Source organism: Zalophus californianus, chromosome 9, assembly GCF_009762305.2.
Source record: "Zalophus californianus isolate mZalCal1 chromosome 9, mZalCal1.pri.v2, whole genome shotgun sequence".
In the NCBI taxonomy this organism is placed as follows: domain Eukaryota; kingdom Metazoa; phylum Chordata; class Mammalia; order Carnivora; family Otariidae; genus Zalophus; species Zalophus californianus.
In genome coordinates, this window is record NC_045603.1 from 17847091 (window position 1) to 17868348 (window position 21258).

Consider the following 21258-nt stretch of genomic DNA (forward strand, 5'->3'; position numbering starts at 1 on the left):
AAGCTGAGTGAGCCTGAACACTTAACTCTATAAAGTAAAATCGGTAAGACACAGGCAACTAAAGCATTCCACTGACCCCAGAACTAAACATGGTGTTTTAAAATTTTAATCCAACTTAAAACTGAAATTGCTGTCAATAAGGTCCAAGTTAAGTGGTTTCCCACCTGTAATACAAGATAGATAGTAAAAAACAGCTCCCCCAGGCAGGGTCAGGAAGGAGCATAGGTAAGGCGAGAAGGAGAAAAATGCCCCCTATTCTCCTCCAATTATGAGCACTAGAAATAGTGACCACCAACCATAGTAGCTGATAAAGAACAGGAGTTCTTAAACTTTTTAGCCTCAGGATCCCTTTAAAACCTTAAATTATTTAGGACCCCAAAGAGCTTTGGTTAATGTGAGGTTTATTTATCAATTTTAGTAAATTAGAAATTAAAACTAAGAAAGAAATTTTAATATTAAAATATTTTGTTATTAAAATATTAAATACCTTAAGTATTACTGTTAAACATAACTTATTAACAATAATCTTTTAATTAGTGGGAAGAGTGGCATTGTATCTTTGTAATTCTCTTTAATGTCTGTCTTAATAGAAGACCGCTGCTATCTTTTCTGCATTTCAGTCTATTACAACCTGTCTGGAAAATTCTATGGTAGACTTGCGAAAAAATTATAATGAAAAAGCATCTTAGTACTATGGAAATAATTCTGACTTCAAGGCCTTCCTCTTGGGGCCTCAGGAGGCCCCCAGAGGAATGCAGACCACACTTTGAGAACCACTGCTATAGGACTTAAGTGTAATTACACAACACCTCACACCTGCAGGTGTCTGCCAGCCTTACACACTGGATATTCTTCCATTTCTTCCATCTGCCTTTCAGGAACGCCTCTGCCCCACCCCACCCCTAGCGAAACACTGCTCCAGACTCACCTCTGAAAAGGCACAATACCAAAAATAATTCAAGTGTACGAGATTTCTTTAAAATTAGAATAATCTTTATGTTGCCCTCCCCCCTACAGGACTCCTATCTACTGAACACAGACATGCACTAGTTTTTACCATTATACATTAGCTCAGGTGTTGAACTGACCTGGGCCAAATAAAATACTTGCTCTACCGCTCTCTAAGCTAGGTGACATGAGCTAATCACCTAATCCTTAGGAGTCAGCTTTCTCATTTTGTAAAATGAAGTTAACCTACCGTTTTACTTCACCAACCTGCAGGGTTTGAGTGAAATAATGCCTATCAGCACAGTGGCCAGTAGGAAAAAATCTCTTTAGGTTACTAACTCTCCCCTTCCTAAAGAAGGGAACCTGTGTGGTCAAAAAGCTCCTGCAGAGTTCAACAGATTCCCCTGCACCTCCCTGCACCATACCTTACCTGAAATGCCCTCTTCCCATCAAATCCTGATACAGTACATAAACCATGATGTTAAATTATTTTTATTCAATGTACACAAACACATCCCTTCCAAAGCATTCCTTTAGGGCTGGGGGCCCGGGGGGTTCTTTTATCAACACTCTAAGACTCCAACACAATGCCCATTTCTTCCATTAGGTCTCCCCTAAAGTTCCCGAACATCCTCCTTTTGTTCCTTGCCACTCCATTAACACATTATCATATCCTTACACGAAGCAGGCAGAGGGAGACTTCACCACAGTAGTAAATGGGAAGACAGACTTAAGAAGTTGCACTGGCAGCTGTGATAATGGAGGAATATGGCCTCCAAAAACTGAACCAGGCAAGAAAACAGATTCTCCCCTCAGAGCCTCAGTAAAACCAGCCCTGCTGACACCTTGATTTTAGCCCAGAGAAACAAATCTGAGACTTTCAACCTCTAGAGCTGTAAGATAGTACATTTCTGTTGTTTTAAGCCACTAAAAGTTTGGCAATTTGTTAGGGCAACAAAAGGACACCAATACACACTCTGAAATATAAATTACACGAGAGATGGTCAATTTGCTGCCCACCACTTTTTCCCCGGTGCCTAGAGCAGTGTCTGGTACAGCAAGTACTCAAGCAATATATGATCCCATTTGATCCTCACAACAGTCTTCCCAGCAAATGTCACTGCCATCTCATAAATGAGGTCCTTAGAGACTAAGAAATTTGCCCAATGTGTCAAGAATCAAACCCAGGATTAAATGATTACAAAGCTCTTGCTTTTCTCACAATACCAAACCTAGTAACTCACATTTCAAAGAAGAGTTGACCCTTGGAACATCATGGGTTTGAAACGCAGTCCACTTATACAAACTTTTTTTCAATAAATATGCTACTATAAATGTATTTTCTCTTATGATTTTTAAATTTTATTTATTGATTGAGAGAGTGCACTCGTAAGAGAGAACAGGGGACAGGCATAGGGAGAGGGAGAGAATCTCAAGCCAACTCAGCGCTGAGCGCATGCCTGACAAAGGGCTCAATCCCACAACCCTGAGATCATGACCTGAGCCAAAATCAAGAGTCAGACGCTTAACCAACCAAGCCACCCAGGCGCCCCATTCCTTATGATTTTAATATTTTTTCTCTAGCTTCCTTTATGGTAAGAATATAGTATACAATACATATACAAAATAGGTTTCAATTGACTCTTTATGTTCAGGGTAAGGCTTCTGGTCAACAGCAGGCTATTACGTTTGGGGAGAGTCAAAAGTTACGCTGAATTTTTGACTGTGCAGCAGGAATGGTGTCCCTAACCCCCTGACTGTTAAAGAGTCAACTGTACTTGTCACATAGATTTTCTAATTTTATCCTTATTGTAAACCTAAGAGATGGGTATTATTCCCACTTAGCAAGTCAAAACCCAAAGGTTGACAGGTTCAATAACTTGCCCAAAGTCTCTAGGATGTTAGTAAGGATTTGATGCCAGGTGCTTTGATCAGAAAAGTGGTTCTGTTACACAATAAAGTTCTAGTTAAAAATTTTTCTGCAATATTCTTCTAAAATTCAGTTGATTTTATTGAACCTGTGAAATTTAAGCCACTCTCATTATATTACTAGGAAAACAGTAGATCTGCAGGTTGGCTCATAACCTATCTCTGTAATTATCTATTGGTCAATTCTTTTTTCTTCAAAGTAAGCAGTCACTTTAATTTCAAAGTGATGAGGCAACTGAGGTGTCACAATAACTAGTAAAAATACAGACAAGTGGTCATGATTTATATGTTAAAAGCTATAACTTTAGGGCACCTGGGTGGTTCAGTCAAATGTCTGCCTTTGGCTCAGGTCATGATCCCAGGGTCCTGGGACTGAGTCACACCATCGGGCTCCCTGCTCAGTGGGAAATCTGCTTCTCCCTCCCCCTCTGCCCCTCCTCCCCACTCGTTCTCTCTCAAATAAATCTTTAAAAAAATTTTTAAAAAGCTACAACTTCAGGGAAGGCCCCCAAAACTACCATCCCCCTAAACCTGTACATGCTTTATTAATGTTTTTAGTCAAGTCTCCAATACTCTCAGTAAAGAGACAGGCACTTAACAGAGCCATCTGGTGATGACTAAAAAAGGGAGGCAGGATCCTGTTGCTACTAAGAAATTATTTTCCTCTAATGGCAAATCTCTGGAAAACTCAGGAACTTGATCAGGAAAGACAGGCTAAAGTGAGGATCAGCAAGACCAAATGATACTCCCATGACTGCTAAATAAATCAAAGGGTGGTAGACACCAGGAGGGTTAGCATTCCTTCACATGAAAATGGGGAAGGAATGGCTACTTCAGAAAACTGGACAACTTTCATGAGAAATTTCTATTTTGGCTAAAAACCTCAACTATTATTACTGAAGAAACTTCCCCACCACATACATTAAGATTACTCCTGTCAATCTTGATGTTATTTATTTAGTCCTTGGACTTCCCTTCCCTGTACCACACTAGACTTAGGAAGGAAGTTTATTGTTACTTCTATGCAAAACAGATACTTATCCATTTGCCAAATCATGCCTAATGCCAAAATCTACTACTACCAAAGATTAAGTTCCTATAGGGATCAAGAAAAGCAGCCTACAGGCACCTGGCTGGCTGCACAGTCAACAGAGCATGCAACTCTTGATCTCTGGGTCCTGAGTTTGAGCCCCACATAGGGCATGGAGCCTATTTAAAAAAGAAGAAGAAAGAAAAGCAGTTTATTTAGGCATGCTCTACACCTTCAAAACTGTTTTCTTAAAGACCCAAATTTTTGGCATAACCTCAAAATAAGGTTGTAATTTATAACCTTAAAACATCTACAAGCAACAAAAAGAAAAAAAAAAGCTTTTATGGTTAAGTAAAGAACATTCAGGTTAAGTTAATTATATATCTCAGTATAAAGAGAGATCATTTCCAGGCATTAAAAGCCCGAATAAGAAACACAAAATTGAACTGGGAATATTCAAGGCTGTTACATAATGAAACAACTACTGATTCTCAAGGTCACTCTGTGCACTAGCAGAAATTACAAAAGTGTTTGGATACTAGAGGCTAGAGAAGAAATCAACCAACTAGATAAAGACTATAACTGGTTTTGTGTTTGAAATAATCTGACAAAAGTATCTTCTACCTCCAGGATACTAACAGATAAGGTAATTCAGCTTTTGCCCAGTTTAACATTCAAATGGAAGTTTTCAAAAAAAAAAAAATCTCATGATTCTCTGGTGCCATAACTTCTCACAATTCCACGTATTTGGCCTCCATATTCCCCTGCCCAGAATCCCTTTCCTATCTTTGACCAAACCCTACTCAACCATTCAGCATGCACTTAATTGATGCCTCCCCTAACAAAAGTAGAACATCTCTACAGTAGATAAGTCTAATCACAGGAGAAATTATTTAGAATATGGATACCCACTCATTAATCTTACTTAGTCCTCCTTGCATGAAGCCTGACATCTAAGTTTTTTTTACAGTATTAACACTGCTTATTCACTGCCCTACAGATAAAGTCTTTCTTGACCATTTTTTTCCCCCAATCTTCCCCCAACCTTGTCAGGAGCCCCATTTGTCAGGAGTCCCATATAGGTTCCCTGTAACAAAGAAAGCAATGCACTATCACAGAGCATCACAAAATTGATTTTTTGATAAATTATCAAATGCCTCTTATGAAATTCAGAGCTGATTTTTATTGATAAAGTCTCAAAGGGCATTCAAAAAAATCTTCCTGCGACATGCCAGTGAATAATTTTTAATTACAGAAGATCGTGACCACCTTATAAACTACCAAAAAAAAAAAAAATACACTGCACAGCAGAACAATTTCTGGTGTTTTTGAAAATACTTTTTCACTTTATATGAAATGCAATTATGTGCTTCTGCTTGATTTTACTCTCCATTTTGAGATACTTTGGAAAAGCCACAAAATGCATCCTATACTAAGAACAAAAATCCCTAGTATGAGTTTGTGATCATAGCCTCTGAAATTTCAAAAGTTGCCACAATATTTTTCCAGTCCTGTAAACTCAAAGATATAACTCCTTGTTTCCTGCCATGAGAACTGGGATCATTTCCCTCACCCACTTGGTTAATATTAATCGGCTCTAATATCGGCAGCCTGTCTTGGTCAAGCCTTATTCTCGCAAAACCATCCCTTACAATGAAAGAAACATAAAATATATTCTCCACAGTACGAGAGAAAGAGTTTGGATCAATCACAAACTCAAAATAGGACATGGGAGTATCAGGATACTTTCGAAAGTAAGTTTGCAACAATCCCAAGATTCTTTCTACTTCTTTTTCTGTTGCTTCTTGATTATTACTCAGGTCCAACTTCCTCAGTTTTGTAGGCATATCCCCATTTTCTTCTGTTTTGTGAGCTTTTTTGTGGTGTTCAAGTCGGGGCTTTGGGGCAGGTTTGGATTTGAATGAACCAAAAATAAAGTGGAATGTTTCAGCTTGCAATATCCAGGATGTTGCTTCCTTCTGTACTGTCTCCCAGAAGAAAAGAGCTATATTATCATCACAGCCACTCAATTCATCATGTTCATCATCTTCCATCCAATTTAGACCCACAAATATAAACAAAAAGTCACAAAACGCTACTTGATTAAAAAAGCTCATATCACAGTTTAGTTGCTTTGCTTTTTCTTTACCCAAATCAGAAGCCAAAACAAGAAACTGGGCATCGAGAGCTGCTTCTCTTGTTCGGCTCACTCCATCAAACAGGACATTGGCTTCTTCGAGAGCCTCGGTTAACGAGTCGCTCGCGGTGTTCACAATGTCATCACGGTTCTGCTGGACGTTATAGATGAGCTGCCGGTACTGCTTGCGGATTTTCCGGCATTTCTCCTTGTCGTCCGCAAGCCCTAGGAGGTGGGGGTCTAGGTCGGCCTCCCCACAGCTGAGGTCGCCAGAGCAGCCATCTGCCCCCACCGCCACTTCCACTTTCATCGGTTCTTCCTCACCATCCGCCTGCTTCACAGAGTACGCACTAGCAGCGATGGTCCCCACTGGCTCCTCTCCTTTCTCTACGCCTCTCCCCAGGGAACCTTTCTCATCAGACATTTCGGCGACCCGCGCACTCGGCCAACACTCAGCTAACGGCCTTCGGAACGTTTCCGACAACAGCGGAAACTGAAGGGGTCCGTTGGAGCCGAGGATGTCCGCCCATGCGCGCTGGCGACGGCCCGGCGGCCCCGCCCCCCGCTCGCTCCGCCTCCCGGCGGCCCCGCCCCGCGGAGCCCAGACCCAGCGCATTCACACCCACCTCCCTGCGGCGCACAGAATGCGCGCAATAATGGGCCCCCTCTCCATATTGGAATAATACCTGCTCAAGTGATAGCTATTATTTATTTTATTGCTATTATTTATTTTAGCAATTACTGACAGTGTCATCCAGCTTTCTAAGAAATACCTGGAAAATCTTATGCCAAAATTGGCGGGGGGGGGGGGTTGGGCGCCAAAGGTCCTGCGCTTTAAAACATTTGCCATCACATACTGCTGTTAGGTCAACCTATGTTCTTCGTTCTTACTATGATTAAAAGGCAGGGTCTCTGGGGTTCTGTTTTTTTTGAAAACTAAATCTGGCTACGTTATAAACTGCCCGTAAAGCCAAGCATCGCGAGTTGCAGAACGTCCACCACAAATAGATGGAATTCTCAGGGTTCATTTGCTAGGTGGCTATTTGGAATACATTCTTCATTATACAAATGCGTATCAGGTTAATTACCTTCAAGGACCCTCAAAAGCCAGACCCCTTCCAACCAACGGAAGAGGCAGATGCCAGGCGAGTGTCTGCTCGCTAGTGCAGGGGCAAAGGTAGGGGAATGTCGGGTATTACCCAAGTGACCTTCGGTTCCCCACCACCCAAGGGTGGAAGAATAAAGTGGGTACAGTCTCTGCAAAAGAGCGGTTTATCTGGAAGCTTGCCAAAAGCTAAAGGCCACAAACTCTGAGTGGAAATAAATCTGAACCCTGAAAGGTGATTAAAGACGACTTTAAACCCAATCGATATAAAGATATGAAAGTGAATGCTGTAAATCAATTAACTACATTGGAAAATTCACCCACTAGTTCACTGGAAATTCACGTACAGTTGGGAGAAAGGGCTTAGCTCATCAGTTTCACAAGGAGCAAAGTATATACAACAATAAGGAATACATTTTGTTTTTAAAGAGAACAAAAAAAAGTGCACTCTCAACCCACAAGATCGAAAGCTTTTCACTTCAACAGGTGCCCCTTTGTGGGGGGGGGGGGAGCAGCACACCACAGACGGAACACCACACTGTACCACCTGTCAACTCGGGTTTCAAGTCACCAAGGAAGTAAATTAGCCCTACATTCCTTCCTGTTAATCTAGACTAGTTCATTTTTCCTTGTCTTTAGCAGAAAGTTTCTTGCAAATGCATGAAAAGCACAACCTAATATTAAATTTCTCTAAATTAGTTATATTACTCTTCATCCACCACAATTTTCTTTCTTTTTTTTTTTAAGATTATTTGAGAGAAAGAGAGGAGCAGAGGGCGAGGGACAAGTAGACTCCATGCAGGGCTCCATCCCACAACCCTGAGATCACAACCTGAGCCAGAATCAAGAGTTGGAAGCTCAAATGACTGAGCCACCCAGGTGCCCCCCACCATAATTTTCTTAAGTAGAGGTATAATTCAGGGGAAAAAATATGCTTTCTCCAAAAACACTAGGCATTATGGTTATTCATGCATATATATTACCCTGCTATATTAGACTGAACTTCTCTAAAGCAAGAATCTCCTGTTAAATCTTCCAAGCAAAGCTGTTTTCACAAGGATACATTTGAGTATGCACGTTGGAATGTATAAATGAATGGAGATGAGAAACTTTGTTCCAGTACCTACTACAAGTTATTTGACACAAAAGATTAATTTCACAGATTAGTGGGAAAAAAACAGATCCAACAAACTGAAAATAAAAGCTGACTGCTTTTCAGAAAGTCAACCTTAACTCTTCTCTGAAATAAAGAAAAAGCAAGAGAAAAACAAAGGTGGGCCCCAGTATCACCAAAGGGCCATATTTTCCTCCCCAAGTCTGGCCAATTACAAACGTTTTAAATCTTAGATGAAAACACCCAGTTAATTCCAAGTTCCAAAACCAAAAATGTTTCCTTTTATAGTTAACCATATTCTTGAGAGCTTCTGATATCCTTTTCAAATTCAATAAAAGCAATTTACAAGAGAACTCCAAAAAATAAGCCAACCTTCCCCACCCTAAGGTGCCTATTTTCTCCTGTCTCAGAGGAGGGAAAACAGGCAGACACCAATTTGCTCTATACAGAGCCTTTCATCTAAGAATTTCAAAATGGCTTAGAAAAAAAGTAAATTCTCCCAACCTACTTGTAAAGTATTACTAATACCATTTACAGGGATTTCTCAGGAGATAACAGCCCACACAACTTGCTCGGAGCAACAGAACACATCAAGGCAAGCATATTATTAAGTACTGATTTCCAGTGCTGAATTCATTCATTCTATGCTAGCTAGATCCCTGTCCCTAAGAACCTTGGTAACATGTAACTTAGATCATCCTCAGAAAGTCATACTTGCATTATATTCTGCCTTTTTAACTCTGCCTTTAGAGCACAAGGTTTAAATGTTGCTACAAACTAAAAATGTTGAGTCTAACGATTTTCATTAATCACTTAAAAAATGGATTTCTACACTTGTGAATTCTGAGATCACTAAATAGCGATTTTCTACCCTGAAGTGCAATTACTCATAATAATTATATAAATGCAGCTTAAAAAGACAGAACAGCAATAACTAATTCAGTTATGCTGGTAGGGGGAGGAGCAAGATGGAGGAGGAGGAGGAGACCTAAATTTCATCTGGTCCAGGAATTCAGCTAGATAGGGATCAAACCCTTCTGAAAACCTACAAACTCAACAGGAGATCAAAGAAAAGAATAGCAGCAACTGTCTGAACAGTTATGCTGGTAAACTTCTCTGGATTGTAACAGCAAAAGTGCACTAGTACTTCAAAGACATCACTGAAGTCTACCATCCTCATTCAGTAAGGCTAGTTCAGGCAACCATGACACACAGCTTGGCCTCCAAGATAATTCAGCTCTTCTCTTCCCCCTTTTCCTCTTTCAGGAGTTGCTGCCAAGAACTCAGCATGGCCCTACATTTCCTTTCTTCTTTTCTTCAGTTTTTTTTTTTTTTCCAGTCCCTTTGCTCCAAGTTCAGACTCATTCATTCCCAGCTCTTAGGCTCTCTCCCACAACCCCCAGTGCTCAACACAAACATGAGATGGATGTCACAGGTTAAAGGCCTCTCTATGGCCAAATAAAAAAAGAACTCACGGAGGGTCCGTGGGGTTTTTACTGCAGGATTAATCTATAACAAATGGGCACAGAAGAGGCCTCTGAGCCATAGCCAGGGGCCAATCAGGTTTGAATCCCACACTCTAGCAGATATGCTTACCCTGCTATTAGCTACCTCCCTGAACTTTTCTGTTCCTTCTTTCACAGCGGTTTTCTCTCCCCTCATTCTGCCAGGGTATCTATTTAACACTTAGCTGAGAAGAGTCTTACTGATAAAAGTGCTAGTTTGATTTGTCAGAGTAGCAGGATGTTAGGTATATTTTCTCTTTCATCTTAATTTCCTTTAAGGTTATGTTTGTGTGTTTATGTTTTTGCTTTGGTTAGTGTTTTTTTGTTTTGTTTTTAAAGATTTTATTTATTTATTTGACAGAGAGAGACACAGCGAGAGAGGGAACACAAGCAGAGGGAGTCGGAGAGGGAGAAGCAGGCTTCCCGCTGAGCAGGGAGCCCGATGCGGGGCTCGATCCCAGGACCCTGGGACCATGACCTTGAGCCGAAGGCAGACGCTTAACGACTGAGCCATCCAGGCGCCCTGCTTCGGTTAGTGTTTTAACATTTAAGGTAAAGTTTGCCATGATCAAGGCAGATATGTATTTTTTTAAATAACCATGGACAGGGGAAGGAGGCAAACCTGGGTTCCAATCTTGACCTATTATTAGTTATTAGGGTTCCCTTAGGTAGGTTGCTTAACTGCTCAGCCTCCGGTTTCCTCATCTGAAATGTGGGAATACTACTACTTACACACCATAAAGCTACTCTAAGTACTGAATGAGAATTACATGACAGATCTGATAATAATTTCAATTACTGAGTACTTAGTAAGTCTAATTCAACCCAAAGATAGCAAATGTTTATTAGTAAACATTAGAAACTAAACAGAAAAAAGTATACAAACCAGTAGCCTCACTCTTGCATGTTGTTTTAGGACAGAAAAATATTTTAAAGGTTAAATCCATAAGGAGCAATACAGAAATATATCCCCTATAACTAATACTGGTGAAAAGAAATTTGCCATATAATGCAATTTAAAAACCTACTAAGGTTTCAACTAATGGAAGTGTATATAGTACTTTGAAGAGGTAAAACTCTGTACTAGATAATCTGAAGCAGGGCCTATGAAGAGTCTGAGGTTCTCATGAGTGGTTCCTAGGATTTCAGCACATTCTTTAAAGAACAACAACAACAACACAGTATCCAGAAGAGGCTTCAAATAACTGTTCTATTCAAATAACATGGCTTTACTGTTAGTGAAGTAAAAGACAAAATGACAGCCAAGTCCCACAAAATAATGTGGACTCAAGCATTCAAATCCCTTGGAGCACATAAAGCCTCCACCCTCTTTGTGATCCATCTTACACTTCACTGACACCAGAAAACCCAGTGCCGGCTGACTTACCAAGCCTCAAGAACTAACATAAACAAGGGTGTGAGTTAAGAATAGAACCTTTCAAGTTACAAGAGCAATTACCAATTCTTTTAGGACACACCTCAGAAGTCAGCAAAGACCAGGAGCATCATTTGATAGACTACGGGGAGGAAGGTACTGGCTATGTGGTTTTTAAGCTGGCAGCCTTGAAGGAACTCACTCTGAAGGCCTGGGCTCAAATCAAAACCAGTGCTGTATTAGTTTCCATTGATTTTCTTCAGAGTCTGAGTTTCCTCCTTTGTAAAATGAGTCTATTGGATGTCTTCTCTGCCACACCGAGTAGTTGTCACTCTTTATAAAAAATCATATATAAACATTTGTTGACAAATACATCTTTAAATATATACACTGGCCCTGCAGATTTGTGTTACGGAGAGCAAAGACAGTGCCTAGCCAAAGCTGAGAACACAGGTACTCAATAAATAGTAGCTAAATAAATGTAATGTGACTTCCTTCTCAAATGACCTGGACACACTTGCATAAGACAATGCTGCTGTCATACAGCTCTTTAAAATTGGGAACTGTTTATATGCTGCTTAGAATCTCTTCAGAATATCTTAGGGGTTGGTCTCAGATAGAGTAGTCCACCCCTATAAAATCAGACAGCTTGTAGCTAAATACCTCACTCGAAGTGAGTCTCCTCTGGCCCTACCATCATCCATTCATTCAACAAATACTGAATGCGAACTAGGTGTTAAAACACACACACACACATACACACAAGACACAAAAATAAATCATTTTTGTCCTAAAGGAACACACAATTTAGTAGGTACAAAGGAATGCAGTTCCTCTCAGCAAGCATTTAATGAATGAATTCCATTTGCCAGAGCTATGCTAGAAATACCAAGATTTGCATGGGCTCAGGCCTGAATCATGAGCACACAATCACACTGGGGAGATCAGGCATGTTTCCCAATAGCTGTAACACAAAGTCAAGTGCCAGCAAGTATGAGTACAACACCATGAACTTCACAGAGAGGCCTGAATTCCATTCCTGGTTCTGCCATTTAACTAGCTGTGTAATCTAGCCATGTTCCTTACATTCCCAAGGCCTCCATTGTCTCATCTGTAAAACTAGATAATACCCCCTTCTGCACAGGACTACTGTGAGAATTTAATCACCTAGGTATCACAGCATTTAGAATCTAATGTATAGCAGACATTCAATAAATGGTAGTTACTATCATTAATAGGCATGCTCATTTAAATATTTGCTGAACTCTAATTAATATAGACATGGTATCCTAGGCACAAAGAATAAAACTCACTCTGCACTTTTGATAGGAAACCAAAAAATTTTATTTGGCAGGATTCCTCCTTTTCCAGAGATAAGAATTCATAAGAAAGAATGGGCAAATCTGGCCTTGTACTCTAACACAGGTAGGCAGTCGGAAAAGTCAGTTTGAGCAGGAAGATAAATCAGAAACTGGAATAAAGAGCTGAACAAAGGAGGGAAATTTTAGGGACTCTAGCTGCAACGGTAGTCCCACTTCCGGTAGGTAAGGGAGCAGAGCAAGAGATAACCAGAAAAGCAGGTGGGCGCCAGGCCCTGGAGAAAACAGAATACCTAGCTAAGGAATGTGCTGTGTACCCTGCATGCAGAGCTGGGGGCAGGGAAGGAGCAACCAGAAGATGCCTCCAACATCCAGTCCAGATGGACTGGAAGGGGAGGGAGATCAAAAGTGTGAGGCCTGTCAGAGAGACTGCTGAAGCGGTTTAGGCAAGAGGAAATGAGGACCTGGAACAGCCCCAGCAGAAGTTAACAGAGGCAGCGGGCATGTAAGTCAGGCCCTAGCAAGTGAATAGACAGGAGAGGCCAGAAGCGATCTGAAGCCAGGACCAGTAGAACAGTGAAAGAATAGATGAAGAGCAGAAAGGAGGTTTGTGTTGTCATTTAGTTCAAGTGGGAGGAAGCGCAATGGAGTCTCAACACGGATTCACAACCACTAAAAATTTTACTACATAAATCAGCCCCAGAGAAATTTATTTGCAGTCCTAACAATCCAGGCCTCTTTTAAATCTCATTATTACCCCTTACCTTCTTAGGTCAGCCAGAGTCTGTTCACTTCCCTCATCTTCAAAGCAGTCCTCCCATCCCCCTCGGGCCTCAACCTTCTCTAGGCCGAAGTAGGTACACCCCTAATCTCCCCAGGATTATGTCAGGGGGAAGAATCAAAAGAAATAAAGTTTTCTGCCAATTTTGGTAGAGTATTAAGAAAGGAAGGGGATGGCTGGAGAGTTATTAAATTACCACTCATTTTCCGATGTTTATTCAGTTAAGAATCTGGTTTCTGGCTTGAAAGGGGGAGACCTGCCTTTGTTTTAGTGGCTACCCACACAGCCATGGATCATGGGGCCTGAGCCTCACAGCAACAGGATCACATCTGAGCTCTGCCCACAACTGGCATCCAGGTGAATTATGGAGACAATCAGGCACTGCTTTATGCCTGGCATCTCTCCTACTATATTACCTTGAAGAAATTAAGTCCCCTGTTGCTGGCTTTAGTCTTATCTCCCAAGACCATTATCTCAAACTACTAGTCTTAATTATGTCCTGCACTCAGTAATGCCAATAAATACTTTTCCATTCACTTCCCTTATCCTCCAATTCTAATTATTTAGCAACCAATCTTGACCAAACTACCTTATACATTAAAGTGAGTCTCAAATGTGGGCGCCTGGGTGGCTCAGTTGGTTAAGTGACTGCCTTCAGCCCAGGTCATGATCCTGGAGTCCCGGGATCGAGTCCCACATCGGGCTCCCTGCTCAGCGGGGAGTCTGCTTCTCCCTCTGACCTTTCTCTCTCTCTCAATCTCTCTCTCAAATAAATAAATAAAATTAAAAAAAAAAAGTAAGTCTCAAATGTGATATTTATCCTAAGAATTACCTGAGGGACTGTGCTTAAAATAAATTAAAAGGCAAATCCTAGCCCCTTCCAGAGGGTTTACTGAAGACCTCAGGTAAAGCCCAGGCATGTACCTTTAACAAGCACTCCAGGGGATTCTGTGCAGGTGGCCCATACACTGCTTTTTTTGAAATACACTTCCTTAAAGCAAGGTAGGCTTTGCTGATGCTCCAGCTACTGTGTTTACTGAGGGGAAAGGGAGACAAAGGAAGAAACAAGAGGAGAAAGGAAAAGCAGGCATTTTGAAGAGCTCCCTCTCCCCTATTTACGTTGCAATTAAAGTATAAAATCTTAACCTTTTTTTTAAGGTGTGGACTTTAGGATTATAACACTAATCCTATAAACACTTAAATCTCCACTAAATAAATGCCTTCCTCCACCCTAACCCAACGTTCCCTAAAGATTTTCAAAACCCATCATTTAGCCCCAAATGTGGGCAACAGTTGGCTGGAAAGTCACAAACATTTCAAATCAGTAGTCTTTACTTCCTTGTGTCTCCTTCCATTTCTTACTACTCATTAGAAAGCAAAAATAAATGATAGAAAATAGAGTGGTAAGCTTACTTAGAAGAGATGTGCTAAATATTTTTTTTTATTTTAATTATGATTTGGGGGTGTACTTTTCAATCTTGGCACTGCACCTCACTAAATGTCTGAAATTAACTACCATCTATGGACTGAAAACATCAGATCATACCAATAAAGTGGATTCAAAGCTTATAAAAACAGTGATTCTTTCTACTCCCGTTGATGCTAAAACCAGAACCATTTGTAGAATTTATATAAAGGTCAAATGCCCCTAAAACTTGTTAAGTGCCAAGTTATGACACAAGTAGAGAAAACAGAACAGAAAGTAATATTAATAGACCTTTGTCTCATCGTACTTGCAAACTAAAGGTCTGACTAATACAACACACTTTAAATCACGCTAAAAGCTTTTTTATCCTTTATTTCCCACTAAGTTGCTATTTGTTTTTGAAGCCTATCTGCATTTCCTATTTCATTACCCATTCTTCAAAAATGGTAAATAAGATTTTCTTAGAAGAAAAGGTAGCAAATAAAAATGCAAATTAATTTTCTTCCTCATATGCACATATCTAAGTAATTTTTACATTTAACGGAGGCCTCAGGTTTACTTCTAAGAAGGCAATGTTCCAGTATGAGTTCCATTTCTTAAAAATTACATGGATACAAACAGGTAAGGACAAAAAAAGATCATCCGCAAAAACTAAAGCAAATGCATCAAGGTGATGAGATTATGAGGCTTTCTGACCTGGTAGCCAACCACACCCGGTCTGCGCTGGGTATCCTCCTAAACACTCACCCCGCCTCCAAGCATTTTGCCAGTACCATAGCCAGACCCATCCGCCCGACCCCACGGTGCACGGTCCTAAGGGAGGAGTGCCATCACGCTTGCCACCAGCCAAAGAGAAGATTTCTTTCTTTCCTTTCCCTCCACCCAACTGTTAACTCTGGGCCAGAAAAGAGATCCCTGAAGGGAAATGAACTCACTCCTGAAGCTTGCAGGTTGCTCTCCCCAGAGCCTGGGGCTCCTGGGTTTCCCTCCCAGAGAATTAAAGAGAAAGATGATAGGGATGGACGAAGATATGCATTTCCTGATCCCCTTTTCTCAGTACTTCTCCAAACAACTCACTTTCAGCAGTTTACACTGCTGCTGGGTAACTTTAAGTTATCTAGATTGATTAGGAGGGGCAAAGGAAGGCAAAGTAGGAGGAAACAAATTTTCTGAACACGTGTTTTAAAAAGATGAAAAGTTACATATTCCCTACCAAGCCTCCCCAGTTCTGAATTTACCCGCCGACTCATCAACTTCCATCGACACGTGAGCTGGCCCCCGTGTGTTTCTTTGTCGTTTTTAAGGACACGCTCCGTGTGGAAGTCCGTTCACATCCACCCCGGCCTTGAAGGGAGGGCCGCGAGCACCGCGGGCTCGACCAGCTCATTCCCAGAGCAGGCGGATAAAGAACGTTAATGCCCCCCTCCTACCTTCAGAGTTGGACCATGGCCGCCTATCTTTCGCCGCTTCACGAACACCACGGGCACGTCGGTTTCCGAGGTCAGCTGCGAGAGCGCTCTCTCCAGGGCCCTGGCGTCCTCTGCGGCACAAAAGCAGAGACGGGCGCGGGTCAGCCCCGCCGGCCCGGCCGCGGCGGGAAGTGCGCGGCAGGGGCGGGGCTTCCGCGTCCCCAACCACGCGGCCGGGGGGACGCCCGCCCGCCGCCGGCCACCGCCCCCGAGCGCTCCCGCCCGGCCCCCTGCACACCTGCGCGCGCTGCCCGCGGCGCCTCCGACCCGCTCCGGACGCCTGAGGGCCGGCGGCGCTCAAGTGCTGGCCGTCTCGCCGGAGCAGGCGCTCCGAATCCTGGTCAATCCCCACTGCACCACGGCCTCGCACAGGAGACAGGCAGCTCCGCTTCTATAAAACACCTCCCGATGTAATCTGCCTTTGAACTCTGCATCTATACAGAATGCCAAAAGCCCGCTTCCCAGGTTTCTTTGAAATTTGAAACCACCAGGCAAAATTAGGAACACTCTGCCCTCTTAGGGTGCTTTCATTTCAAAACCTGGAAGCCATACAGCAACACCCTTCTTGACAGACCGGGAGCTAATGGCCCAATTTTACAAACGGGTGAACTCAGGTAGGGAGTGAGTCAGTGGTGGAATTAAAAATAGACTCCAGTTACTCTAACATCATCAGGCCCATTCATGAGGCAGAAATCACACCAACACTCAGAAGTGCGGATGTCTAACAATAATGGCAGCTAGCATTTCTTCGGTCCTTTGCACGTATCGACACTTCATCTCCACAAATGCTCTTTTGAAGGAGGTCCCAGCGGGTCCATTTCACCCGAGTTCAACTGGCTAGAAAGCCCACAGCAGAGCCATGCCTCGAACCCAGGCGGGGCCCTTTACCCTTCTTCACCGCCACCCAGTACTGCCCGATACAGCGAGACACGCGCTGGGTGCCCTCGCAAGCTGTCCCGGTTCAGAGGCTGGGGCAAGTCACGTGATTCTGAGCCTCAGTTTCCCGAACTGTAAAGAGGGAGATACAGACGATTTGCCAGCTCAGGATTTCCGGGGATTAAATGATGCGAAAATTTATTAAGAGCCCTTTTTAAATCGTTATACTCCCTTAGTACTGTCGAGGATCTGTCAATCTACTCGTCACATTATCATCCACGTTCCGATACTCATGCAGTAGGGAATACAAACACTCATTTTTTTCCCCACCTTTCTGCACACTGTCTCTACAGAGAGCTAGCGGAAGGAAGCCACCAGCCGACCGGGGCCGGCCGGTCTCACCTACCCCAGGCTAAGCTTTCACCGACCCACGCGCAACAATAACGCGGCCAAGAAGCTCACCGGCTTAGAAAAGCTTCACCCCTACTCAGATACACCTCAGAACATCTCCCCTTTCCGCGATCCAAAGCGCACCCGGCAGGCGGCTGCCCCCGGCCCCGGCCTCACAGCCCAGAGGCTCGGAGCTCTGACCGGTTTCCGTGAACCCACCGCTGGCGTGAACCCGCGCGCCGGGGCACCAGGCTCTTCTCGCTGGCGGCCCCCGCCTTCCGCTCCGAGGCGCTGCGGACTGCTGGAGAGCGAGGCGAAAGGGTGGCGGGCTCCCCGCGGCCACTAGAAGCCACGCCCTGCTCGGGCCGGTCGCCAGAGTCAGAATGACAAAGCAGAAATCCACTCCCGTGCAGCCCAGCCGATACGCCGACGGGCTTAGCGCAGTGGGACCTCCTAATTGGGTGACACCACATCCTCTTCCTGCTCATAGCGCCCCCAACCCGAGAAAAGAGCAAAAACAATGTGAGGAATGTTTGGAACCAGAACCCAAGAAGAGTGTTTTAACGAAACAAAACTGGACTATGCCCGAAGGCAGTGACTCCGGAACTTTGCTGCCCATTGTAATCACGAGAGGCCCTTTAAAAATACTGACGCCTCGTTCCCACTCCCAGACATTCTGAGGTAATAGGTATTGGGTGCGACCTGGGCATCTGAGATGGTGGTGGCTGTTTGTTTTTTTTTTTAATTCCCTGGGTGATTCTAGTGAAGAGCAAAGTTTGGGACCCATTGCCCTAAGGTAATGGATTAGTCAGTCTGGCAATTCTCTAAAGGAAATTATCAGGCTTTTAAAAGAAACGTCTAACTCATGCCGGGTAATCCTGGAAAGTGACAAATTCTCACCAGCACATAACTTCCCCTTATATCCTTCCTCCTTAACCCACTCAGGTTTTGCTTTGTTGTGTTTGTTTTAGGGAAAACAGTATATTTGACTCCAGCCATGCCAAACCACCTGCAGCTGCTGGAGTGAGCCATGCTCTCTCATACTTCCTGCTCTTACTCATATTCTTACTCAGCACCTTGCATCAGTAGGTAGCTACGAATATTTGCTGAATAAATAAATGAGTGAATGAATGTCTCTCCCACTTCTTTGGATACTGGCCCACTGAAGCAGGCAGGGGTGAAAGGATTGTTGGTTTCTTAAGGCTGAGAGCAGCCATGCCTTCTCTGAAGTGGCAGGCAACCACAGTTTGCTCCTGTGGGTCTGTTCCAAAGCACAAGTTAGAGGCTTGGTATATAGCCTCTCAGCTTCTGAACACGGGTGCACTTGTGCAAACATACACACACACAGCATACGTAAATGGTCACTCTCTGTGCAGGTTGATTGTATGCCTAAGTGCGTGCCTCACCTCTTCTGGGATCCTTTGAACAGAGGTCTAGCACAGGTGTTCAGGAAGCAATGTGATTTAAGGAGCAAAGGATGAATAATGAGAGGGCAAGAAAGCCAGGACTCCAAGCTAGAAAACAACATTTCCTCCTGGCTGCTGGGCCCAGCTCTGTTAACCGTTTTATATGCATTAGCTCATTTAATCTACACAATAATGAACCATGAATCAGGGTCATAAACTCCTCATTCCTAAGATATATAGAAACTACAGCTTCCTTCAAAGGTATGTCTCAAGATAGAGAGGGACTATAAAATCATTTACCTGGAAATAATGCACTAAAAGCAAATGATAAGGATTGATTTCTATGAGCCTCATACGACAGGTCAAGAGTTGCCATAGTTCATATCTTCTAACAGCATATCAAAAAAGGCATTTTAACTTCACAATGTTCTTAAGTGAGCAAATTATAGCACCAATACCTAGAGTAGCTCCATGTAGTTTTTTTAAGTTAAAAAAAAAAATCACCATTTTTAAAAACCGTCACATTTCTTTCAAACCTTTCTTGCTGCAGTTAAGGGCCCAGATGCCTTACCCTTGCCACAAAATACAGAGAACTCCTTAGTTATACTTAAGTGTCTGGGTAGTGGAAGAAGGGCTTCATCTCCCACCATTTCTCATCATGCAGCATCTGTTCTAGATGTAACTCTAACATCTCTTGACTGAGCTCATGTTATTCCGGCTGCCTAAAATAAGCTTCCCTCCCTAAGGCCTACTCCTTCAAAGCTCATCTGAAATGTCATGTCCTCTGGGAGGCCTTCCCTGATTCCCACCCGATGTTGATAGCTCCTTCCCTATTCTGGGATTCCAAATACCTAAGAATAATTATAAATCATGCAAATCCAAATGGGCTTTGGGAAGGCAAACCCTTGTTTGATTTATTTAGTCTTCCCAGAACCTGCTATATGTAGTAAATTACTCAGGAAAGTCTGGAAAAGACCCTTGATGTTCCTGAGCTCTCCTGTAAGCACACTATAAGCAGATCTATGCAGGTATTTGAGCAAGGGTCCTATCACATTAAACTACTAGTCCTCCTACAATAAGTTTCTCTCACACACACACACACCACACTGAGCTAGAACAATCTTTCTGACTCTCAAATCTTCTCTGCTCAAAACTTGTAGCTCTCCAGGACCTGTAAAATAAAGTCCAAACTCAATTGTACTGACTTGGCAAGGCCCACTGTTGTTAAACCTAGCTGTCCACATATTCTGTACCCTACTTATACAGCAAAACATTGCTGGAGAAAACACAGAAATTAAAAGTGATTTCACTTCAAAGTCAAGATTGCAACCTTCAATGTGTCCCCAAAGCTGCCCAGCAATCGTTTGTGTCTCTGGCAGATTTGTTTTCCTAGTGTGCAAAGTAAATATTTCATACTTATTCCTCTTTTCTCAAACCTTTAATACACCTACACCTTGCCATTAACTCATGACCCACTTTCTACTTTAAGAAAATAGAATTGATTGCCTGATTGATTGTTCTGTCTAGAACTCCCTCCCATTTTCCTCTCAATCACCAAGCTGCCATATTCTCTACCTTCACCCATTTTAATGAAGGCCGACTTCTCCACTTGTGTACAGATTCTCATTTCTTCCTGCCTTCTCCATCTTCAATAACTTCACTCCTGAAATTAGTCTCCCTCTCTGGTATCATCAGTTTCTTGTTCTCTGCCTGATCATTCCATCATCATATATACTGTAGTTTTCCCATTTAAAAAAAAAAAAGCCTCCCATGATCCCATGTGCCCAACCCCCATAGTTACCACCCCATTTCATTGTTCCCCTTCATGGGGGGGGCTGGTTTTGTTTGTTTGTTTGTTTTTAAAGATTTTTTTATTTATTTGATAGAGACAGTGAGAGAGGGAACACAAGCAGGGGGAGTGGGAGAGGGAGAAGCAGGCTTCCCGCTGAGCAGGGAGCCCGATGCGGGGCTCCATGCCAGGACCCTGGGATCATGACCCAAGCCGATGGCAGACACTTAATGACTGAGCCACCCAAGTGCCCCTGAAAAAAACTGTTTGAAAGAATTCTTTGTACCCTGAAAAAGAAGTAGGGTACAGAAGTCAGGAAAGATCTAAGAATATGGCACTTGAGCAGAGACCAGAGTGAAAGGAGGGAGCAAGACTTAGGGCGGGGGTGGGGGGGAATCTTTCTAAGTAGAGGAAACAGGAAGTACAAAGTCCTAAGCTGGGAGCGTGCTTGACTTGTCCAAAGCTCTGCAAGGGAAGCAGTGTGCCTAAGGCTCAGTGAACAAGGAAGAAAGTGGTAGATAATGAAGCCAGAGGAGTAGCCAGGGGTCAGAACCCAAAGGCCATAGGACTTTGGATTTCATTCTAAATGTGATAAGAAGCCAAAGTGTCACAACAGAGGACAGGGAAATAATCTATTTTGTATCTTAAAAGGATTGCTC

At 42.9% G+C, this 21258-nt stretch overlaps 2 protein-coding genes across 6 annotated transcripts in view; both read right to left on the reverse strand.

The window, feature by feature from the left end:
* The window catches only part of LOC113921420 (thioredoxin reductase 1, cytoplasmic), a 61612-nt gene extending 43835 nt beyond the window's left edge, over positions 1-17777 (reverse strand). For 3 of the 5 annotated variants that reach the window (XM_027591991.2, XM_027591990.2, XM_027591989.2), the window contains exons 1-2: positions 17477-17616; positions 16100-16209 (exon numbers count right to left, since the gene is read on the reverse strand). The gene's annotated coding sequence lies outside the window, so the exon portion shown is untranslated. The other 2 variants (XM_027591993.2, XM_027591992.2) reach the window with 1 other exon arrangement.
* EID3 (EP300 interacting inhibitor of differentiation 3) lies at positions 5071-6625 on the reverse strand. The gene has a single exon (XM_027591994.2). The coding sequence runs from the start codon at positions 6466-6468 to the stop codon at positions 5356-5358; it is 1113 nt and encodes a 370-aa protein (XP_027447795.1). The 5' UTR covers positions 6469-6625; the 3' UTR covers positions 5071-5355.
* Positions 17778-21258: the final 3481 nt, after the last annotated feature.

Coding starts and splice junctions, on each gene's coding strand:
- EID3 (XM_027591994.2), bottom strand. CDS start 6,468: ATGTCTGATGAGAAAGGTTCCCTGGGGAGAGGCGTAGAGAAAGGAGAG.